An 18,617-nucleotide genomic window follows, 5' to 3' on the forward strand; every position below is an offset into this window, starting at 1 on the left:
TTAAGTAACTTCTTCAGGTTATAATGATAAGGGCCAAAGGACTCAAAAATTTCTCTTTATCACCTTGTAAGGTCTCTCCATTGACGACTGGTCAGTGGCCAAATCACTCGTGGCATCAGTCACCTACATCATTTGCCTCCTTTTAGCAGCACATGGTAGACGCATTTGTTTGGTTCTGTGAAAGTCCCCTCTAGGGTATCCCACACTTTTCTGGTTAAAATCTCACTTTCTTAGATTTGGCCTTTTTAGCAGCTGGCTTTCTTTGGGGGCCACTTCCACAGCCAAAGATCTCACTTCATGCAGTTACTGATTACAAGTGGAGAATAGCAAGATCATTTTGAGATGTGGCTGGAGGATAGCCAGGGACCGACTGGCTAAGTTTTCATGCCATGCTGGCCTTCTCGTGGGCAATGCTTCTGAACTCGTGTTGGGCAGCGATTCGCTTTTAAAATTCTGTGCTCGGCCTTGACTAGGCCAGGCTGCTGGGGTGGGGCTCAGGTTGCTGAGGGAGGGAGGAAAGGATGGAAGGAGCAGCTGAAGTCGGAATGAAGAAGGATGCTGGGAATGCCCCGGGGTCTCTGTGACCGGACGAGCACAGTGAGCCTCAGTCACCAAGAAACTTCCACGCGTGGTCCATGGACTGCGTGGTCTCTGTTTGCTACTGGTCCAGCTATTGCCACGTGCCTGCCAGCCTCTGGGGGGTGCACCCACGGGACCTTTCCGATTCACCTCTTACCTTCCAGAGAACTTTTCTTTTTTACAGGATGAATATACGGATGAATATACAACTTTGTAATCAAACGCAGAAGGACAACTTTGGGTACTGGCAGTACTATTTTACTGAAAATCCAGAGTCGCACAAATAGTTCTTTAGAACACAAAACTAAATGATTTATACGTAACAATTACATTCAGCATTTATAAGAGGCAGTACAAAAGTGTGTTCTGCTTCTACATGATACAAATCGCATATAATACCATGATTGAAACCATTACATTAACTAGGGCCGTGAGATGCATCTTACTGAGAATATCCCATGTTTCTCACCATTGAGGGGGGAACAATGCAGTTCTGTGAGCAGCTGAGTCTCTTCGCTTCTAAATTCATTTTAGTAATGGGAAGATTTAAGGGCCATCCTTTGACCGAAGGAGCAGATGTCAAAAAAAAAAAAATTACAGGACTGTTCTGAATTCATCAAAAATGAAATTAGGCACATGTGCTTCGGCAACCTAAAGAAATGAAACAGGAGCGTTAAGTGATTGCTAGCAGGAGAATTCGGAACGAATTCAGAATTCTACAAACGAAAGTTAAATGAAAATATCCTTTGGAGCAAGGCGAGTGACAGGCAAGGGCTGGATGCAGAGGTGAGTGGGCCACTCCATGAACTGCTGGTCTGTATTTCTGCTGTTCCTCACCCCGGGCTCAGATTTCCTGGCACTGCTGAGCAGAGGGGCTGCAGGGGCTGCGATGCAGCGCTCTCCACCTCCACACCTGCCGAACGCCCGGGGCTCACAGGCACTTGGGTCTGCGGGGAACGTGTGTGCCCCTGGGAAGTGCCAACAGATCAGCTCAGCTCACTTCACAGTTGTGAAGTGTGATGACCAAAGAACAGCAAATGACAGGCTAGAGAGCAAAGAGGAGGGTGGGCCTCCAAAGCATGCCACCCTCCTTGCCTGCTCTTGGGGAAGCCCTGAGGGGGTGTGGAGGAGGGCGAATGGGAGAATGCAGGGCCACGGCACCTCCAACTGCTAGAAATGGGCAGTTTTTCAAAGCGACGTTTAATTTTTTTTTCCGATTATGAAATAGCACCTGCTATTTAGAGGAAATTTAGCAAATGCAGAGGAATGTAAAAAAAGAAATAATCTCTCAATCCCTTATAGAAAACAAACTGATACTTGAATAAATGAAATTACTTTATAATGAGTCCCTCTAGTTTGCACATGTGCGCACACTCAAAATCAGGATCACATTAAAAAAAACAAACTAGGATCACATAACCTTGTATCCTTTACCTCTGCTAAGTCTTACAAACATCCTTGCACATATATCTTGTGACCTTGCGCTCATATATCCAGCAGATATTCTAGGCGGTTGAACTGCTGGGAACAGGTGAGTTTATCCGAAGGTTTTTGTTGTTGTTTTTTAAAGATTTTATTTATTTATTCCTGAGAGACACACAGAGAGAGAGGCAGAGACACAGGCAGAGGGAGAAGCAGGCTCCATGCAGGAGCCCGTTGTGGGACTCAACCCCAGGACTCCAGGATCATGCCCTGGGCCGAAAGTGGCACTAAACTCCTGAGCAACCGGGCTGCCTTTTTTTTTTTTTTTTTTTTTTTTTTTTAAATAAAGCCAAATTGCCCTCCCATAGGATAAACAATCCACACTACCATTGACAGTACTCAGAAGTCCTGTTTCTCCAAACCCTTCCAGGCAGTGCGAACTCAACATTTAACTTTTTTACCAACTGGAATGAAAAACTGGATTAGTGGAAACAGGAATTTTTCTGTTATTTTGATTTGTGACACTTGAGGCTTGACACTTAAGGCTGAATATTTTTACAAATGTTTATTTGCTATTTGTATTTCTTTTCCTGAAAGCTACCTGTTACTATCCCTTGCCCAGTTTTGTTTTTTCTATTGGGTTGGTTCTTTTTCTTACTGATCTAAAAGAACATGCTATAAATCAAGAAAACCAGTCCTTTGTTAATAGTTTCCCCAATTTTGTTTTTAAATTAAGAGACATTTGACAGAACTGTTTAGTTACATTCAGCATTCTTAAGAGATCAAACCTCTAAATTTTCTTTATGATTTCCTCCTTTGGATGTTTACATAGAAATTTCTGAGAGCTGAAACATATTTGTGTAAAATTTCTGAATTTATTGGTTCCATTTTCCATATGATCTGTAATTTATTTTGATACATGGAAGATGTGAAGAGACTAGCTGGCTGATTTTTAACCACATAGTGAACTAACTATGCCAGCACTACTGACTAAAATATTTCCTTTCTTCCCTCATTTGATAGGCTACTTTTCCTCATATGCAACTGTATGTGCCAGGATTTGTTCTTAGACTACATATTCTGGTCTACTGATCCATCCGTTGGGTTTCATACTAGTATTACACTATTTTCATTTTTGTAGTTTTACAATATTTTAAAATATTTGATATGTTTTTAATATCTTATTTTTATTTCTTAAAGATTTATTTATTCATGAGAGAGACAGAGAGGCAGAGGCAGAGGCAGAGGGAGAAGCAGGCTCCATGCAGGGAGTCTGATGTGGGGCTCGATCCCGGGACCCGGGGATCACAACCTGAGCCAAAGGCAGATGCTTAACCACTGAGCTACCCAGGTGTCCCTAATATCTTCTTTTAAAAAAAATCCTACATTTGGCCTGAGTTCTTTAAAATTTTCAAAAATTTTCTCGTCCCTCAAGGTAAAAAAATTATCTAGGGGATCCCTGGGTGGCGCAGCGGTTTGGCGCCTGCCTTTGGCCTAGGGCGCGATCCTGGAGACCTAGGATCGATTCCCACGTCGGGCTCCTGGTGCATGGAGCCTGCTTCTCTCTGCCTGTGTCTCTGCCTCTCTTTCTCTCTCTGTGACTATCATAAATAAATAAAAATTAAAAAAAAATTATCTAGGATTTTGATCACAGCTGTAATAATTCTTGAAATAATAAGAACTCCTATTTGAGGTACTATTTGAGTTTCCGCATTCAGAGAGATGGACTTCGAATTTTTATAGTTTTTCCTAAATTATTTTTTCTAAACTGTGTTTCTTATAGAGATTATTATTCCTGGCTATATTATTTATATGTTAATTCTGTGAATGGGATATTTTTCACATATTTTTGAATGGTTATTAGTGTTGTTTACCTTGTACATTGTCTAATCTGCTTTTCTATATGCTTATTATTTTAATAGTTTTCCACATGATTCTAGTGGAACTTCAAGGAAGACAATTACATCCTCAATAAATAATACAAATTTGTCTTCCTTTCTTTATGCATTTTTAAATGGTCACTTCTTGTTTTATTGCCTTGAACCTGTACGACAAAACTAGCAGTGACAGTCAGTATGGCCGTGTTACTGTAATAGTGCTGATTTTAATGGGAATGCTGCTAGTTAATTTTTAATACATCGGCTTTCATTATAAAAAAGTATCTTTGATCCCTAACATACTAATTAAAAAAAATCAGAATGGCTTTTCAGAAGCTATCAAAACTCTTTTATATTTTAGTATCAAGCTCTGTACTTTGAGCTAAAAACTTACCAAAGTGGAATTACTAGTGAAACAGGAAAAGGAAAGAATACCTTAGAAGGTAAAACAAAGCCATTATCGGAAACCCTGGTCAAATATAATTTTAGGTGTGGTGTGAACACAATCAAACTTGCTGTGGGAACCAGGTTTTTGTGGACAGGAAAAAAACCAAACACAAAATTATTTCCCTGCCCTGGCCACTTCTGTCCTGGACTGCCCATCTGAACTGCTCTGGAACCAGGACCAGGACCAGGACTGGGTGAGTGGCTCACAGGAGGAGGCCGTGGTAGACTGAGAAGAGTGGGGAAATGGTGTGAGTTGGGCTTGTGAAGCACAGGGTGAAGGGAGGCGCCCTCGCCGTGGGGCGGAGCAGGGGCTTGGGGCTGGGAGCATCCACTGGGACTAGCTAGCGACTCCACTCCTAATGAGGCCAGGGCCACGCATAATGCCATCTTTTTACAACAAGGGCTTTAGTAATGTTCTTTATCGCTTACCCTCCTAGGTAGCTTTGTGTACCGAACATAATCCTCCAGAAACAGAAGGGCGCCCACAACATCTGCAGGCATTTCAGGTATCTTCTGGCTGGAACGGAGAACAATCTGGATCAGTTAACGGCTTTGCACATGCTAGACCTCAGTCAAAATACTGAAAGACTAAGTAAATGACAGATTACTAAGTGAAGTCAAGGGAGAAACAAATCTCTAGAACATCCTCTTGATTCCTATCATCATCCTGCCGGCAGGTCTTTAGAACATGATCTAGAAGATAAAGCCTGCGCCGAATGATTTGCATGGGCCTCCACGACGTAGCACCCACCGGGTGTCCAGCCTCCTGTCTCTCACCCCCTCGGCACTTCATGACTCAATAGCTCACAGGTCCCCAAAGAGGCCACACCTCCCCATGCCACTGGTCTCTGCAGCTACATCTTGCTCTGCCTGTGCGGTTGAAAGTAAACTTCTAGGCATCTTTCCAGTTCCAGGTTCTGCCTCCCTTGGAAGTTCTCCCTGACTCCTCTGGGCAGGTGGCCTTTTCCTGTGTTATTACTATACTTAGGATCTTCCCCCTAGGCTCTCAAATTTTCAGTTGTCCATATGCTGGTTTCCTTGAAAGCCTGAGTCATGTCTTTATTTTCTGTTTGCAGCATGTGATTGCACCTGCACATTACTATATATTTGAAGGTCGAATAAATACAGCATCTAGTGACTTTCCATATGGGATCCTACTCACTTGTCCATTCACACAGCTGTGTTACCACGCACTGACCTAGAGCTGGGAACGCAGCAAAGTACACAACAGTCTTCTTACGGAGCGCACATTCCTACTGCACACCGGAAGGAGTTTTTAACACAACTATTTCCAATTTAGGTAAAGATTGGCATTTTCTGATTAACAAAGGATTTCATGGAACTGGATTACTGATCTATTTCCCTAATGATTCCTTAGGTCACTTCCCTTGGCCGAATCAGGAACACGGAGCTGCAGCCTGGCACCTGTCTCCTGATGACCTCTGTCAGGGTCCCCAGAAGCATGCGGCTCGAGAGCCACACTTCGTAGCCAGTAGTGAAGAAGAGCCAGGAAGAGGACTTGCCAACTCTTGAAGGATGGGGAGCTACGGCTGGGGGGGCCATGAGTGGAGGTTTCTTCCCAGTCATGCTGTACTCCCCCGAACTGCAGCCCATGGCTGCCTCTTCGTGGTCCAGAGCCAGAGGCACTAGGTTTTTAGGTGCCTGCTGCCTTTCTCTGCAACCGATCTCATTTTGTAATTGCTGTGATTTTGCTTCAGAGACTTCCCTATCCTTCTGAGCTACCTTCTATTTTTCAAGTGTTAAAAAAGTCTGCTGTTTGAACCAAGCCTCACCACATGTTCTAGAAAACATCCAGTGTCTGTTGTTCGGTCCATTAACTAAGATGGGGAAGAATGAGCCTGACTGAGGCTCTCGGGAAAAAGATGCGAGGATTTAAGAATTTGAGATCCCTAGGAGCCACGTGTGTACGCCAGAGGTTAGGAACCTAGTCCTGCGATTTCAGCTGCATGGCTCTCCACCCAGGACCCAGCGGTCCGCTCCAGGGGTCAGCTGCTTTTAGAGTCTCAGTACAAGCTTGGGAAATATTAAGATGGTCAATGGCAAACTGGAGCCCCAGGGAGAAGTCACAGACATGGTGAGCAGCCACAGCAGAGTGACCAGGAGCACGTGGACGCAGCCCATCTAAAGAGAAAGAAGCCCTAAGGCAACAACCTGACGTTCACAATGTGGGGTGAAGCAAAGGAAGGAGGCTGCATTTATTCTAATTGCAGGGCACCGAGGAAGGCACATGAGTGACATCTCAGAGACGGGAAGAGATTCTCTGTTTGTCACAATCAGCAACCCTCCCGTGACGAGCATGCTTCCAGCAGCATTCGGTGCTGTCTGGAGAGGTGACGGTGCCTCATGGGTGGGTGGATCCCTGCAGAGGCTGAAGGACTCCTGCCGGGGGTCCCTGAAATCCCATCTGGGGAGAGCTGCTTTGTGAGGCCCTGGAAGGTCATTCTCATTAGTCTTTAAGTTATGGTGACAAAAGTGACCAAGTGGTAATCTTCCAGACTTTGGATGTGCAACATGCCAGAGGAATTTATTTAGGGGCCTGATCCTTTAGGGTGACAGAGAAGGAGGCTCAGGACTCAGCACCTCATGCACATAACTTCTTTTTCTATCCTAGAAAAGCCACACTTTGGGGGCAGGGCAGAAAAAACAGTTTATGAGCATTTGTATCTAGTAGGAACTTCTGTGTGATTTCTGTTTCCTCATAGGCCGCGACCTCAGGCCTTGCCCGGGCTCTGACACGGGCGTGCCCCCTGACTCTAGCTGACGGGTATGGGGCCAGCCCACGCCAGTGGCCCCCCGGAGGGCTCGGGCTCCCTGAGCTCTGAGCACAGCACCCAGGACAGCAGAGGAACAGGCCTGCACTCTCTTCTCCGCGGGGGCAGCTAACCCTGGTCACGACTTCCTCATTCTTGCCAAATCACTGTGGAGTGCATTGAGGGGGCTCCCCCAGCAGGGGAGCTAAGTGAGGGTAAGGGTACCTTTAGTTGCTGCAATCAAGGTGGGCCCTGAATTGCTTCACACAGCAGGGGAAGCAGCCAGGTTCCGTCTCTAGTAGGGAGATGATAAGAGGACTTTGGGATGCAAGGTGCACAGCCCACCCTATAACATTTAACTAATTCCTTTTATTCTGGGCTGGCCTTCGGTACCTTGTACACTGCTCCACTGTGGAGCGGATGAACTGGCCAATGAGCGCCAGGAACTGCTCTGTGTACCGGGAATGGAACTGCTTCAGCAGGGTGAGCAACCCCAGGACGAGCGGCGGCCAGTCCACAGGGTCAGCAGGTTTCCGGCAGACCATTCCTGTGGGGAGCGACAAATTAGGAACCAGGCCACCAAGTGAAGCGCTGGCCTTTGGCAATGTTTGTGACTGTCACAATGTTTGGGGACCGGACCATCCCTGGCAGACGACTATCTAGGAGGGAATAACAACTCTGGACTACAGTGTGAATCAGGCCCAGGACGGGTGGAGGCTTCCAGTGGTCTGATGCAACATTAATAAAATGGTGATTGATTTTTATAATCACCATGTGCTGAGCAGGGAGCTTAACCGTGGGGCTCGATTCTGGGACCCTGGGATCATGACCTGAGCCAAAAGCAGACACTTAACCGACTCAACCACCCAGGTGCCCCTCTTATTACTTTTCATACCACACACCACTTGTGAGAATGGGATGGTAACCACAAGAAGTTTCTCTCACACCACAATCAGCTACTTGGACATTAAAGAACCAAGAGAAACAATGACCCTGCACATTTTACAAGTTGGTTAATCTTTGGAACTTAAGGGTGGCGTAGCCTTGGCTAATGGTAAATGAATGCACTGTCTACACTGCATGAAGGGATGCTGTACTTCACAGGGCCAAACAAGTGCCTTTTATTGACATGAATTTGACTAAGGAGAGACCTCACAGGTGACACAGCATTCTTCAAACAAAGAGCTGTTTGATTGGCTGTTAATCCGTCCCTGTGTTACTGTGACTTATTGCAAGGAATGTCACACGGTACCTAGGTTTTTGTTGTACTGAAGTTTTGGCAGCTGCGCGATCAAAAATAGGAAGTTGACAACAGGAAAGTAGGGTAAGCGCTTTGTTGTTATGTATATCTGCAAAGAGAAAGGAAAGAAAAATTGATAGTTTCTTCCCAATGCCCAATACCTCAGAAATGCACGTTCAAATGGAAGCTTCCATTTTTATTTCAATGTGCTCTTCGGACTACCGAAAACAAGGATGGTTCCATTAATTTGCCCCCTGCAGAGTTGGATTTAACACCACTGCCTCCTGCAATCCTAGGTACCTATATAAAAAATGAGCCCTTCTGGGAAGGGAGCAATTTTGCTTAGACATTAGCAGTTACTGTCCTCTGGAATCTTCTTGATGTGGTCCACAAAGGGAGAGGGAAACTGGTGATGAGCAAGAATGGGACGGAAAGCAAGATGCAGTCACTTCCAGCAAGAGCTGCAGGGAGAGGCTTGGGCGGTGGGGGTGGAGGGAAAGAGAGCAGGGCAGGACCAAAGAAGGAAAGATCCACACAGCAGTGAGTGGGATTGCCCAGGTAGCAAGCAAGCAGCTGTGTGTCTCGTTTGTCATCTGCCTCCTCTTGTGCAATGTCAAGGAGCGGGCTAGTGACTCACTAGCTCCAGTGCAGACAGTATGGTCAGGACATACCTGGCCACGTCCTGCCCTCCCTGCTTCCCTCCCTCAGTTTCTGGGAGGCAGGGCAGCACTCTGGCTGGGAGCCCCAGCTCTGCTCAGACTGCCTGGCTCCGGCACTTCTAGCCTGGAGCCCTGGGGAAGTCATCAGCTCTGAGCCTCACTCATAAAATGTTCATCCCGGGACAAACGTGACACAATGGCACGTTTCATGGGGAGGCGGAGACCAGATGACCTCACCCATAGTCCTGGTAACTGTGCTTGGCCTGGGGTGGGCACTCAAAATGTTCGCTGCTATTCAGCTTCATCATCCTTTGTCCCAAACCCAGGAGATCATACCGATTTCCTATTTTACAAATTTTATTTATTTTTATTTTTTTAATTTTTATTTATTATTATTATTTTTTTGTTTTTATTTTATTTTACAGATTTTAGAAAGGTAATGAGGGTCCAGGGTAACAGCCTATCATCAAAGTTCTCGGTATTTCTGCATCAAAACCTGAATATTCACAGAAGTACAGCCAGCCTTATGTCAGTGCGGGACGAGGCCTGCCACCAAATGAGACCCGGCATCCGCTTGTGAAAATACTTTCAGCTCTCAGAGGTTTCTGGTGGGGGGAATCGCAGAAGAGAGTCTGCGGCCCCAGATGATGGGTGTGATTACCGTCAGCCAAGAGGGAAGCATCTTTGGGCACCAAGGATCAATGCCATAACTTAGCAGCAGTTCAAATACGAAACCCCAGACAAACCTAAAACCGATCTCCTACAGATGAGAGTACTTCTCACTTCCTAAGGAGCTGTGGCAAACACTGAATCACCCGACTGCCCCGGCCCGAATCAGGCAGGGGAGGGGTGATCATCCCATTACTTGCGGGAAGCTAGAACGCAGGTGGGGGGAATGCAGGTTCTAGGGTTAGAACCCAGGCTCTCCCAATGTTTTAGCAAGTGATCTGCCACCTGCACCAAATCTCCACGGGTACCACTCATCATCTCCCATCACTCGGCCTGTCCCACAACCTCGCCCCTCCCACCTCGTGGCTCCGCCCCGCACCCCGTGGCCCCTCCCCTCCCCCGCCCCGCCCCTTCCACCACATGGCCCCTCCCCTCCCACCATGTGACCCCCTCCACCACATAGCTCCGCCCTCCACCCCGTGGCCCCTCCCCTCCCACCCCGTGGCCCCACCCCTCCCACCACCCTGCTCCATAGTTTGGTCGCTGACCTTGTTCAGTGGGTTGTGGATGCCAGCCGCCTCCAGATAGGCTGTGATTTCATACAAGAGCGTGTTGTCTTCTTTGGGGTAAGGAAGCGAAGGGTCCTGATAGTGGGCTTCAATATCTGCCAGGAGAGCCCTAAGTGAAGAAAGACAAGACACCACAGAACAGGGATCACCGTCAGGGATGAACGCAATTCATACAACAGTTAACACAGGCTACGATATGATCCTTCTGGGCCTCGGTTTCATCTGTAAAATGAGAGCTTGATCCTTCGAACTCTCCATTTCCGTGCCTGTGATTGGCTATTTAAAAGTGGAAAAACTGACCTAGAATTATTTTATCTTTTGGAGTTCACCCAAATCAAATGCTTGCATCATTCCAATTTTTATGAATTGACTGAACCATATTCAATAACTGCTCTGTCAATAGCGTGGACTTACTGACCAGCAAGAACAAGATTATTTATGTGGAAGCAGAGGCTGGGAATGAGAGCAGGTTGCTGGTGAGATGGAGGATGTGACTTTGCTCCAGGATGTGTGCCCACATTCACTCCTGGTAATTAGTACAGTTCGAACTGCCCTCTGGATGATCAGTGACTCAGTCCTGCAGAAATTCAGGCATGGATTTTGGTAATAAATGCTTTCTCAATCTGTACAAGGACTTAACATAATGTCTGATGTGTACTAAGTGACCAATATATGTTGACTGAATAAATGAATCCATCAATAATGAGTGAGTGAGAGAGAGACAGACAGACAAAGACCAAGGGACAAGGCTGAAGAAAGAGGCTTATAAAGACAGACTTGATTATCCCTGGGAAGGCAGCTATCAATTCAGAGAGTCTCCTTACCCAAAAAGAACATAAAAGACTAAATACTGAAGAAATTAGGGTTCTGATCGATAAGGAACAATCCAGGCCCCTGGGTGGTATTTCAGATGCTGGCACTCACTTATTGAGATTCTCCAGAGCGGCTGCCAGATGTTTGGAGTCAAACCGACATGAATAATTGAGTTCATTGGCAATCTGTTGTCTCAGAATCTGCATCTGTCCGACCTGTGAACAAGCAAGAGGAAGACCAGCTCGAACATACAGCGCTTCCAAGTGATGGTGAGGAGGCAGATACAAAGATGACAGTGTTTTACTGGAAGGGTCACAACATTTTAGGGATTTCCTGGACTAGTTCCATGGCTAAGACCAGCGTCATCCCTGATGGAGCACAAGGGACCCCGTAAGGAACGTCTGGATTAGGTCCAGTATGCCAACCTCAAATATCCCCAAAGTCTGATATTTTACAAAGTTAGAAGAAAAGAGAGGCCTTTTCTAAGAGAGAAAGAAAAAAAATCTTATTTAGATAAAAAGAGCTTGTAACAGTTAAAAGTCTTAACCTCAAATATGTTACTTCTGATCACTATTCTTACTAGGTTTTATTCCATTTATGTGTTATTCCATTTATGTGAAAAAAATAAAATCCAAAAAAATGTTCTCATAAGAAACTTTTCATTAGTACAAAAATATTATTATTTAAAAATGAAAAAAAAAATAAAAAAAAATAAAAATGAAACCAGGGCAAGGCCAGAAAATAGTGGGTTCCCTAAGACAACTCAATAATGTGCTTCCAACCTTTTATCTGGCCCATGTACTCCTTGTTTAATTCTAGATACTCTATGTCCAGGATTCCCTCGAAATACCAGTCTAGGAGTAGAAGCAGAGATATAGGCGGTTTAACCTAACCTGCTGTTCTTTAGAACATATTCAATCTCAGTGACCAACGTTTTCTCTTTGGTTCTCATTTCCTACGAGCCATTAATAAGATTCTGGAGGCTGACCAGCCTGGGAGGTGGTGCACTCATTCTACTATTTTCCTGTCTAGAGTGACCTCTGGATTGTCTTTCTCCATTTCTGTTGAGTTGCACTGACCAGTACACCAGCCACAGCCGCAGGTGGCTCTTTACATTTAAACTGATTAAAATGAATAAAATTTAAAATTCGGTTTCTCATTCCCACAGGCCACATCCTAAATGCTCAGGAACTACATGTGGCTAGTGGCTACCATCAAATAGCACAGAATAACAGAAATCACTGGTCCAGATTAGCAAAAGACAAAAGGACAAATATGTCCTTGAGGCTTCATGTAGAGATCACCGACTTAGACAAATACTTGGTTATTACTGAATTACCAGCAATTACAACTCACAGAGGTCTGTCATAGTCCCTGGGGAACCCCTTCGAAGCCTCCCTATAAGTTCCCACAGAGCTGAGGCTCAGGTCTGTCCAACCTCAGGTAATCCTCTACTCCTCCTAAAGGGTTTTCCAACACTTGGAAACTTAGTCTGAGAAGCTCTCAATATTTGGAAATCATGTGGCTAAGGGACTGTCAGACATATCTAACAAGAGGACATCCAGCCGAGTCAAAAGGTCTGTGTTACCTAGTCTAAGTTAACTAAAAAAATCACTACAATTATGGGAAATATATTGTGAATCTGGCAGGGGCACCATTAGTACTCTCTCAATGAACAATATAATTGGAAACAAGAGAATGGAATGTCCCCATATTCCCACAGCTGCTTAGGCTTTTCCTGTGGTAGGTGATATTTTTATTTTTATTTATTTATTTATTTTAAAGATTTTGTTTATTCATTCATAGAGACACAGAGAGAGAGAGGGAGAGGCAGAGACACAGAAAGAGAACCAGGCTCCATGGTTGATCCCGGGTCTCTGGGATCACACCCCAGGCTGCAGGCGGCGCTAAACCGCTGTGCCACCGGGGCTGCCCTAGGTGATATTTTTAAGTGTGAACTGAATTTCTGCCAGGAAACCTACTCTTTCCTACTAGACTGTAAGTGGGCTTTCTGAGGAAGCAGCTAGAGCTCCCTTTGTCCCTGTGTCTCACAGTAAGTGACGATGCTTTGCACAGAATGAGCATTCAACAAAGCATTGTTGTCTTGGATCATCACATGATGAGAGAAAGACACACAGAAGACACAGAGGGTCCCTGGAAGTGACTCCACAATGTGAAGGCAGGAAAGCAGACAAGTGAATTCTAAAGTCACTGAGATTTCCATCCAACAAGTTAAATCGTCTCATTGTACTTTCTTACTCATTTCTTTTTTTTTTAAATAATTATTTATTTATTTATTCATGAGAGAGAGAGAGAGAGAGAGAGAGAGAGAGAGAGAAAGGCAGGCAGAGACACAGGCAGAGGGAGAAGCAGGCTCCATGCAGGGAGCCTGATGCGAGACTCAATCCCAGGACTCCAGGATCACGCCCCGGGCCAAAGGCAGGCACTAAACTGCTGAGCCACCCAGGGATCCCTTCTTACTTATTTCTTTTTTTTTTTTTTAAATTTTTTTTGTATTTATTTATGATAGTCACAGAGAGAGAGAGAGAGAGGGGCAGAGAAACAGGCAGAGGGAGAAGCAGGCTCCATGCACCGGGAGCCCGATGTGGGATTCGATCCCAGGTCTCCAGGATCGCGCCCTGGGCCAAAGGCAGGCGCTAAACCGCTGCACCACCCAGGGATCCCCCTTCTTACTTATTTCTAAAGACGACAGTGTTCTATCCATGGTGTAAGGATAACTTACGTCCCAGAGAACTTGGCTTTCTAAAATCTGTGCAGACCCAAGGCGAGACAGAGACAAATGTCCTGTTCTAACACCTACTTGCACCAGTTCAGAGTTGTACACTGATAGAGCAGTTCATTAAATGAACTTATGTCAAGATGGAGACCACTGAGGGAGGAAGATTTCCATTTCTTTGTGTGAAAGCACTTCTTGCCCGAAGTCAGTTTAAAAAGAAATGTTCTCAAAAAAAAAAGAAAGAAAAAAAAAAAAAAAGAAACCTTCTCTTTGGTGACAGGAGGCCAATCAATGAAAACCAGACAAGAAGAGCTCCAGAAAGGACAATAAAGGACAAGTGAATTTAGAAATAACAATAAACTGAAGTGCTGTATTTTTGCTCTGATGACAAAGGAAAGAAGTGTGGCTTTCCTTGGATAGCAAGGTTGTAAGAAAATAATAATTTAAAAAACATTGTATTGATTATCATCCTCTCTCCCACAACATACCTTCATGATAGCCTCGAGATAAGCTGTCCAAATCTTCTGTGTTTTGGCAATGGCGGAAAAATAAATTTTATTCGAGTTTGCTGAAAGGGTAAAATATAATTTTCTGTTTAGTAAAAATGGAAAAGCTAGTGTTACCTTCATCTCAGGGTGCTTTCAGAACACTTACCTACTATGCTTTTTAGGGGGCTGACAGCATTCATGAGGGTTTTCAAAGTATCCTGTACAGTTCTGTCTCTCAGGATAATTTTCTGAAACATACTGAGGAAATTCTAAAACAAGAAGACACAATCAAGGAACCAAACATAGTGAATAAAATGAATAATGCTCCAGTTAACTGAAGTGCTATATAGAACACAGCTTAAGTCATAAAACGCTATCAAGGATGACAGTGAGGCAGTAACTTCTGGTTCCTGTTAGAAACATCCTCCCGCTTGGAGAGAGTCTCAACTTCCTCATATGAAACTCCCCAGACCAGTCTACACAAAAAAATACTATGCTAGCCAAAGAAATTCTAGTTTATCCTCAGTTCTCATCTACCTAAAAAGAAGCATATATGTATGGCTGGTGTAGGCATAGGAAAGCATGAATGGAAAGCTAACTGATCTCCTCTCATTTCTCCCAGGGAAGCAGGAACCACACATCAAAACCCAAATGCTCACCTGTAGCTCTTTGACGATCATAAAGCACAGAAGCCTGTCTAACCCATTCAGACCAAAAGTCCCCAAGGTGGTTTGGATTTCTGAGAAGAGGCGGCTGCTTGTCACTTCTTGGTGAGTTTTCATATCGTACCAAGTGTTCAGCTGGTCAATGTGACAGGTCATTCTAAAAGAAAAACAAAAACTCGAAAGTCAAAAGCAGGTCAGAATTAATTCATCCTGAGGAGACGTGGGACGCAACAGGATTTGGGCATCAGACATGAGGAACAATGGCTACACGATCTGTTTAATAACCTCTGCATCTAGGCACCTAGTATATCTCACAGTGAATGCCCAAAGGGCCAGGAGGGCCAAATTCAGTGCAATCACTTTTTCCTGCCCTATGCCAGGTGACCAGTTTGACTAATTCATTTCCACTGGGTCGGGCTGTTCTTTGGAGTCGAGCAGAGAGGAGACAGAGCTGAGTTTTCTCTCCACAGGGTCTTTAGATTCCCAGAGACCAGGCAGTAAGAGTCTTGTTTCATTTCCATTTTGTTTTTCTTTTTTAAAAATTTTATTTATTTAATCATGAGAGACAGAGAGAGAGAGAGAGAGAGAGAGAGAGAGAGAGAGGCAGAGACACAGGCAGAGGGCGAAGCAGGCTCCATGCAGGGAGCCTGACGTGGGACTTGATCCCGGGAATCCAGGATCAGGCCCTGGGCTGAAGGTGGTGCTAAACCGCTGAGCCACCCAGGCTGCCCTTCACTTCCATTTTGATAAGAAAGGAACTTAGAGTTCTGCTGACCTAGTGAAATTTGTGACTATGACAACAAAGCCATTTCCTCTTTCCTCCTGGGTCTGGTCACCAATTAATGATTTTCAGACTCAAAAGTGTGCTGACAGCAATGATAACCACAACATTTACTGAGCACCTCTTAGGTGTCAGGTCCTATGCTAAGAACTTTTTCTTTTCATCCTCATCATGGCTTAATATCCAAGCTGTGTGACCCTCATTTTACAGATGAAATAACTTAGTGAGGCCTGATTCTAACACCATATCCTTAACCACCATTTTACTGGTTTTCAAATGCTGGCAGAGGGTCCTTAAATCACTGGTAAAGTGTGTTAAAAATATATGCCCAGGGCCCATTCCTGGGGTTTGACTGGGCAGGTATAGGGTGGAAACCCAGGCTCTGAAATTCCAGTACACTCCACAGATGAATAGGCCCCCAATTCTAGGAACTAGGACATCTTTTTACTGAAACAAAGCTTGGGAGGAAAGGCTTACATTTGGAAAGACCAAGATTTCCAGAAAGTGCATTCTACTTTTAAGCTTCAAAGTGTCCTGCCCCTATCACCCAGTGCTGGCACTCTGAATGTGTCGCCAGTGTCTCCCAATGTAGATGAATAAATCATTATTATGACGTGGAGATCCCAAACCCAATGCTTAATCCTTTCTGCAAGTCTTAATGTGGCACTAGGTGGAGAGTCTTCTAGAAGGGCTTCAGTGACCCACCCATGGGTACCAAGAAAGCAGGAGTTATAAAAAATTTTGGATCATTTACTCTTTTTGGTCCGTGAGTCATAGATAGAACTCATTTGTGCTTGAATTTTTGGAAGACGTTCATATATAGTGTGTCAAGTTGTGTAATTTCTGAGACCAAATAAGCTAGAATCTGAAGGCAGTACAGAAGAGCTGTGTTATAAGGACATTCAACTTACATAAATTCAACCATGCACACACTGCTGGACAGAGAAAGAAGAAAAGGAATCTTTTCCTGGGAAACCTCACCAGCCATTCCCCTCAGTGAGCACGTGCATGGGTATAAATATGAGTCGGCTCTTCCCTCAGTTGGACTTAGTACCCCTAACCTTAGTTGCCTCATCAGAAGCTCAAGTCAGAAAAAGGAAGAAAACCAGACACAATGAGAGAAGCAGCATGCAAGTCTCTCCCATGGGGCTCATGTAAAATATTCCTAAGGGTGGTTTTCATTATATGAGATTTTCAACCATCTGACCAGATAGGAACTGTAATCCACTGTGTGCAAAGCTACACAGCCTGCCCTTGAATGGCTCAGTGTTTAAGAGTCCGGCTCTGGGGTCAGAGGGCTGGTGCCTGTCGTGGAGCTACCATTAAGACCCAGAGCTTGGACAAGCGACTGAGAAGTCGTGTGCAAGAGAAGTGCTAGAAAAGCAGATGGGTGTGGAGATAATCTTCAAAGGTCAGGATCTGACAAGTGGAAGGTTTGGTGCCTGCAATGGGGCAGTGTGCCACAGTTATACAGGTAAAGATGAGCAATTTATAATAAAAAAAAGTTTTAATATACCAAGGAGTCCACAGGCCCAAGTAAATAGAACATTAGCTAGGAAGCAAGAGGAGCATAAAACTAAAAGGTGGCTGAACAGACCTTAGATTTATTTTAATCTCTATTTTCTTGGACTGAGGTCCTCTCAGTCACACTGGGGAAAATACCCAGTCTCAAAAAAAGTGACTCTAAGAAACCCATTAGAGTGGATCCAAGTGTGGTAGGAACAAGGGTGTGATCTAAGGAAAATGTTCAGAGACTCCTATTGACCACAGTTGGTCAAGGCCCAATGGAATTCAGATACACCTACTTTGGATCTGTGATCCTCAAGATTTCTCTGCAGAGTCGACCAATAAATGTTACAGACTCATCCACAGGAGGAAACTTTGGTATTGGAATATGGGTAGACTGGTACATACTCTGCCAATCCTGAATCTAGAAACGAAACAAAACCAAACCAGAAGTATTTAGTACAGTTAGCCCTTGAACAACATGGGGGCCAGGGCACTGACCCCCACACAGTTAAAAATCCACATATAACTTTTGACTTCCTTAAAACTTTACTAATTAGTAGCTTGTTGTTTACTAGAACAGCCTTAACAATAACAATCAATTAGCACATATTTTGTATATATTTTTTAAAATTTTATTTACTTATTTGAGGAGGGGGGGCAGGAGAGAGCAGGAGAGCACAAGCATTGCAGAGGGAGAAGCGGGCTGCCCATCTGGCAGGGAGCCCGATGCGGGACTCGATCTCAGGATCCTGGGATCATGGCCTGCATCAACAGCAGCTGCTTAACCAACTGAGCCACCTGGGTGCCCTGTATATGTAGTATATACTGATTTGTACAATACCATAAGCTACAGAAAAATGTTAAGAAAATCATACGGAAGAGAAAATATATTTTACAGTATCACACTTTGTCTACTGGAAAGAAATGTATAAATGGACCCGTGAGTTCAAACCTGTTGCTGTTCAAGGGTCCACTGTACATTTTTGATAAGATAACATAGTTAATCTTTTTCCATGTAGTTTTATAAATATAATGCTGCATGAACAGTGACAATAAAGGATCCTTGGGTTTGAAGAGGAAACACTTAAAAGTGCATTAATAACTCCCAGAAATGCCACATGTAACATTTATAAAAAAAAGATATATTTGTGATGAGTGAAGTGACTGAGAAATGAGAAGAGACACAGGGATTTTCTGGCTTTTTTTGTCTTCCAAGTTCACATGTATCAATGTAATGATAAAATTCCAAAATATATAAGGCTGGAGGATACTTATTCTATTAAGAATGCCACCTGAGGAATGCCTGGGTGGCTCAGCAGTTTAGCAACTGCCTTCGGTCCAGGGTGTGATCCTGGAGTCCCAGGATTGAGTCCCACATCAGGCTCCCTGCA

The 18,617-nt window shown here is 44.5% G+C and overlaps 1 protein-coding gene across 2 annotated transcripts in view; it reads right to left on the minus strand.

The window, feature by feature from the left end:
- Positions 1 to 821: 821 nt before the first annotated feature.
- Positions 822 to 18,617, minus strand: part of WASHC5 (WASH complex subunit 5) — a 59,212-nt gene continuing 41,416 nt past the window's right edge. For both annotated transcript variants that reach the window (XM_077847185.1, XM_077847186.1), the window contains 10 exons: positions 17,523 to 17,647; positions 14,931 to 15,093; positions 14,438 to 14,540; positions 14,272 to 14,351; positions 11,158 to 11,261; positions 10,213 to 10,342; positions 8,349 to 8,445; positions 7,490 to 7,643; positions 4,755 to 4,842; positions 822 to 1,230 (listed from right to left, as the gene is read on the minus strand). In XM_077847185.1, the coding sequence (XP_077703311.1) occupies positions 1,174 to 1,230; positions 4,755 to 4,842; positions 7,490 to 7,643; positions 8,349 to 8,445; positions 10,213 to 10,342; positions 11,158 to 11,261; positions 14,272 to 14,351; positions 14,438 to 14,540; positions 14,931 to 15,093; positions 17,523 to 17,647 (1,101 nt within the window). In that variant the 3' untranslated portion in view covers positions 822 to 1,173. The remainder of the gene's footprint in view (positions 1,231 to 4,754; positions 4,843 to 7,489; positions 7,644 to 8,348; positions 8,446 to 10,212; positions 10,343 to 11,157; positions 11,262 to 14,271; positions 14,352 to 14,437; positions 14,541 to 14,930; positions 15,094 to 17,522; positions 17,648 to 18,617) is intronic.

Source organism: Canis aureus, chromosome 14 (assembly GCF_053574225.1).
Source record: "Canis aureus isolate CA01 chromosome 14, VMU_Caureus_v.1.0, whole genome shotgun sequence".
Taxonomy (NCBI): domain Eukaryota; kingdom Metazoa; phylum Chordata; class Mammalia; order Carnivora; family Canidae; genus Canis; species Canis aureus.